This window comes from Physeter macrocephalus, chromosome 21 (assembly GCF_002837175.3).
Source record: "Physeter macrocephalus isolate SW-GA chromosome 21, ASM283717v5, whole genome shotgun sequence".
NCBI classification, from domain to species: Eukaryota; Metazoa; Chordata; class Mammalia; order Artiodactyla; family Physeteridae; genus Physeter; species Physeter macrocephalus.
This window is the reverse complement of record NC_041234.1, coordinates 92,351,519-92,356,496: the sequence shown is the minus strand read 5'-3', so window position 1 is coordinate 92,356,496 and position 4,978 is coordinate 92,351,519. Positions and strand designations below refer to the sequence as shown.

The window sequence follows — 4,978 nt, the reverse complement described above, 5'->3', positions numbered from 1 at the left end:
GAGTACATATTTCTTGAGTAAAGGAAAAGCCAGTGTCACACAAAGTGAAAAAAGAAATGTCAGATTACATCAGGTTGGCGAAATAAAAATTGAGACAATCTCAAATTCATACAATAGAGAGGAGGATGGAGGAGGGAAGAAAAGGGGGGTGAATCACAGAACAAATTTTCAAAGCAGTGGTCTATACTGAACTCCCAAGCTAACTCCAGTGAAAAGCGGTGGTCTATACTGAACTCCCAAGCTAACTCCAGTGAAAAGGAGGGTAGTGAAATGGGCAGAATTTATTTATCATTTCAGGTTTCTCTTCTACCTGGTGCCAGAAAGAAATTATGGCAACATAAAGTGGGTCTTTGGGCAAATATTCAACAAGTGTTTATAAAGTAAAATTAAGAAAAGACGAGCAGAAAGGGAGAGGTATGAGGAATTAAGGGTTAAAAATCTATGTGAGGGCTTCCCTGGTGGCGCAGTGGTTGCGCGTCCGCCTGCCGATGCAGGGGAACCGGGTTCGCGCCCCGGTCTGGGAGGGTCCCACCTGCCGCGGAGCCGCTGGGCCCGGGAGCCATGGGCTGGGCCCGTGAGCCATGGCCAATGAGCCTGCGCGTCCAGAGCCTGTGCTCCGCAATGGGAGAGGCCACAGCAGAGGGAGGCCCGCATACCACAAGAAAAAAAAAAAAAAATCTATGTGAGCTGGGAAATGGTGGTGGTCCCTGTGGCTTTGGGGGCCTGAGTGGAGCTGCCTCTTGCCTGAAGGTGATGGGGGGGGGTCCTCTTTGGCTCTGGAGGTGGCTACCAAGGTCCCAGAGGTGCCATGGATGGATGCAAGGAGAGGGCCTCTGGAGTCTGCACTCCTGGCCAGTTCTCAGCTAAAGGGTCCGAGGCAGAGAGGCCCTCCCAGTCTCCCTATGGCCAGGAGGGTTAAGGAGGCTGAGGCTTAAGGCAAACCTGGGATGCTAGGGGTGGGGGAGGAGTAATGGCAGAGCTAGGGAGGCTGAGCCTCCCCCCACCCTGGAGAGAGAGGGGGGGGCGGTGTGTGGCGGGGGCGGGGGTGGGGTGTCTTTCAAGGCAGGTTCAAGGCGTGGCAGCCCAGGGAAGGCTGCACTGGCTTCTTACAGTGCCTGGCATCTCCCCCTCCCTCCCCCCTCAACTGCTAACATAATTAGAAGCCCACTGTCTCTCCCTGGGCGCCTCAACCTGTGCCATTCCTGGTACACACAGCCCAGAGTTCTGTATGAAACCCTGGAATCTGTGATTCCCACCGGGCTTCCTGTCCCTGTCAGTCTCCATGTGAGTGTCCCCGGTCATCGGGCCCTCAGCCGCTCTCCTCTTGCTCTGTGCTTAGCCCCTGACACACCACCTCCCGCTGCCGCGTGCGCTGTCCTCTCGGCTCTGTGGAGCACCGATTTCCTGCAGGACAGCTGCTTCAGGTCCCCAGGTGTGCACGTTCGTTTCGCTCCACCCCCTGGCTTAAATGCAGTCATCCCCCTCCACCACCCACCCCCAGCCCTGTCCTGCTCACAGAGGTAGGAACTTATACACCTACGAGAAACATAGGGATCCTCAGGGTATGAGGTCAGATACGTCCTCTTTTACCACCCTCCGATATGAGATCAGGAGAGGGGACAGGGCAGGTTCCTGGGAAGGTTCTCTGCCCCCGCCCCCAACCCCGTCCTGCCTCTCCAGGCCATGAATGCCCTCCACTCCACTAAAATAACGTGGAGGGCTTCCAGGCTTTCTGATCCCCGTGTTCCTTCAGGTGTCCTGGCAACTATATTGCTTTTCGCTCCTCCCCAGCTATTCTCAGTTCCTGGGTTGAGTGGGGTTGGGCTTGGAGTCCTCGGGCTGCCCGAGTCCTCTAACATGTAGCTTCAGGGCTTCCAGGCTGAGGCTCAGGGCGCTGTCAGGAGCTGAGCCTCCTGGTGCTGGGCTCCCTTTCCTTAACTGGGGAGTGGGAAGAGGGCCATGTCAGCCCCCAGGAGAGATTCCCGGTTGTGACCAGGATGTGGTGAAGCAGCGGCAGCGGTGATCTCAGAAATCCACCCAGAGGAGGGAGAGCTGCCCCTCCCCAAAGTGGTCAGGAATGGAGCCGCTGGGATCCTCATTTTGGGCTATTCAGCACCAGACTCGCCCGCTGTGAGAATCTTCTGGATACATTAGAGAAGAAAGCATTAGCGTGTTGTCAGCTAGTGGGTGCCATAGTTTGGCTCTGTGACCTTAAGGGACAGGTCAGTTGTGGTAAAGGGGCTCTGTCCATTTACCTTTGGGGAGTATGTCAGCCCATTTCTTCTTCCTTTCTCCTCATCTGCAAAGGGAAGTTAATAAAAACCCCACCTCAGGGTATAACCCCACCGTTTATAGCTTTTTACTATATTTTTCTTATTCCTTTTTCCTTTACTTCTTCCTAAAATAATATCAGAGACATTAAGATAGATGCTGATATATATTTATTGACATAGAAAGAAGCCCACAACATATATTATTTGGTGAAAAAATACACTTTAGAACAGCACTTATATTTGATCACTTTTTTCTATACATACATCTATCTGGGTACATAGGTATAGGGAACTATCTAGAAGGACATTCATCACAGGGTTGACAGTGGTTATATAAGGGTTGGAGGGTTTGGGGTTACTTGTACTTCCCTTTATTGTTTTAATATTTAACAATGAATTATACCAGTTTCACAAAGAGAATAAAGCCATCAAGGAAAGGGGCACACACAGAGAAGGTAGACCCTTGGGCAGCAGGGGATTGGAAGCAAGGACGGAAGTCAGGCCATCTCCCTCCACTGTGCTAATATTCAAGACCCTTTGTCTTCCACCCGAAAAGAAAGCCACCTTGTGGATTAATTCATGCAATTAGAACCAGCACCCGCCATTTTTCCCATTGCTGGACTCTGTATATAGGTTAGGGTTCATTGAAAGCTGGGGGCTAGCACCTCACTGTGGCTCAGAAGGGTCACTGGGTTCGCCAGGGGCCTCTCTTGACCCCTCCTCCTCGGTATGTGTCAGCTCCTGCAGGGTGATAATCAGGTTCTCAAACACCTGGGCCTTGTTGCTCTCATTGTCACAGGTTTCCTTTGAGTGGCCCTCCTCTCCACAGTACGAACAGCGGATTGTGTATTTTCGCTTCCTGGTTCTACGCATATCCCCAGGACCATCATTCTTATACCCAGAACCCCCGCTGGTACAAGGAGACTGAGCCCTGGAATTGTTGGGGGAATCAATGACTAGCACTTGATTCCGAGGTCTGGCCCTGCGTCTGGGGGGAGGAGAACTCGAGAATGAAAGTGGAGGGTCCTGAGACTCCACCAGGATCACATCCTCATCTGAGTCATCGTCGGGGGTATCATCTATCTCTATCACGTTGCAGTCGGCATTACCGATCACTATGGGTGGGGAGCCCCCAAATGCCACTGGGCTAGTTGCCCTCTCCACCATTGACTCAGATCTCTTGGCCCGCTTCCGTTTCATAAAAGTGTCATCCCAATCCTCTTCCTCCCTTATCATTCTGATTAACTCCAGGAAACTGGGGAGACGCTCCTGCTCATTTGCATACATCCTGAGAAGATTCTTCAGCCTGAAGCGCAGGTCCCCATTCAGCTCAGCCCCTAAAAGGAGCTGGTGCAGGCGACTCTGGTTTGCATCTTTCTGAGCTATGATCCCTGCCTGAATAGCATTCTGGAGCTGCACCTCTAAACGGATCACGTAAAGGGAGGCTTTCTCCCCTTGTGCCTGCAGGGTGTTAAAAAATCTACCATGAGCGGTCACACTGCTTTCAGACTCCCCAAACACCAATTTCATGGCGTGCAAGAAATCTGCCACACTTAGATTGGGGTTGGCCGCCTGCAGCAAACGCATGACCTCCCGCGCGGGGCCCCTCAGGGTTTTCATCAAGCGCTTGAGCTTTTCCTCCTCAGACATATTCCAATCTGGTAGGACCCCATTGACTTGGGTCAGCCAGTTTTCAAAGGTTTCTTCCCCCTGGGCTGGCACCACCCTCCCCGAGAACAACTTCATGTTTCTCTCTGCCATGTTGGCCATCAAAGGACCAAGACTTCTCTCCAGGGACCTTAGCATAGAATGGGCCCAAGGCGGCAAGCGTGCGCTCTGCCGCCGGCTGTTACCCACGCGCGCAATGATGCTGGCCATGACGGACGATGACCGGGTTTCTGAATGCAACAAGATGCTCAGGCTTTTTAGAAGAGCCTAATCTGCGGGCGTGCTGGGGGGCTCTGCCTTCCTCTTACCTCAGTAGGAACTGTAAAAAAAGAAAACAAAACAAAAATTGGGAAGAGGAGTTAATAAGGGACCGGCTGCAGCTGTATTCTCTCCCTTCCTGAATATCCTGCAGTACATTTTATATCTGCCCACTGCCCTAAAAATATCCTCCAGAAGACTGGCAATTACAACCTCACGGAGCCAGCCGGTGTCTCCGTGTTAGCAGGGTGCTTTTTACAGCCTCATCCATCCCCTCCCGCCAGTCCTTCAAGAGGGACGGCAACTGTTGCTTCTAATTCTAAGTGTAATAGTGTATGGAGCTGATATTGGGCTCTCAAAATAGAGCACAGCGGTCACAGATTTGTGGGAATAAATAAGATCTCATTAACCTCTTGGTCTCCGGTCTCAACCACACCCCTTTCTTAAAGTCCCCTCTCCCCCGCCCCATTATTTTTCAGATTCTTACAGGAGCTCAGGAGCAAGCGCGCGCCTTTATTTCACTTCCAGCTTCTGCAACCGGTGGCCTCCGTGAGAAAGCTCGCCTCTGGGGTACGGTCGATCGCTGTCCACCGGGGGTCGCCGATCCGGGACCTTAGGGCGTCAAGACTGCGCCGCCGCAGAGGGCAGGGCAGGGAGGGAAGGGAAGGGTCAGAAGCAGCCTCATCCCTCACCCCGCTCCCTCCCACCCCGCGCCGCCCCCGCCCCCGCCCCCTCCCCTCCCCTCCCCTCCCCCCTCCCCCGGCGGCCTCCGTAGTACC

General features: G+C 53.1%; 1 protein-coding gene across 2 annotated transcripts in view; it reads right to left on the bottom strand.

The window, feature by feature from the left end:
- Window positions 1-2,445: 2,445 nt before the first annotated feature.
- The window catches only part of ZCCHC12 (zinc finger CCHC-type containing 12), a 3,567-nt gene continuing 1,034 nt past the window's right edge, over window positions 2,446-4,978 (bottom strand). For both annotated transcript variants that reach the window (XM_007105756.3, XM_028482935.2), the window contains 2 exons: window positions 4,687-4,826; window positions 2,446-4,260 (listed from right to left, as the gene is read on the bottom strand). In XM_007105756.3, the coding sequence (XP_007105818.2) occupies window positions 2,940-4,151 (1,212 nt within the window). In that variant the 5' untranslated portion in view covers window positions 4,152-4,260; window positions 4,687-4,826 and the 3' untranslated portion in view covers window positions 2,446-2,939. The remainder of the gene's footprint in view (window positions 4,261-4,686; window positions 4,827-4,978) is intronic.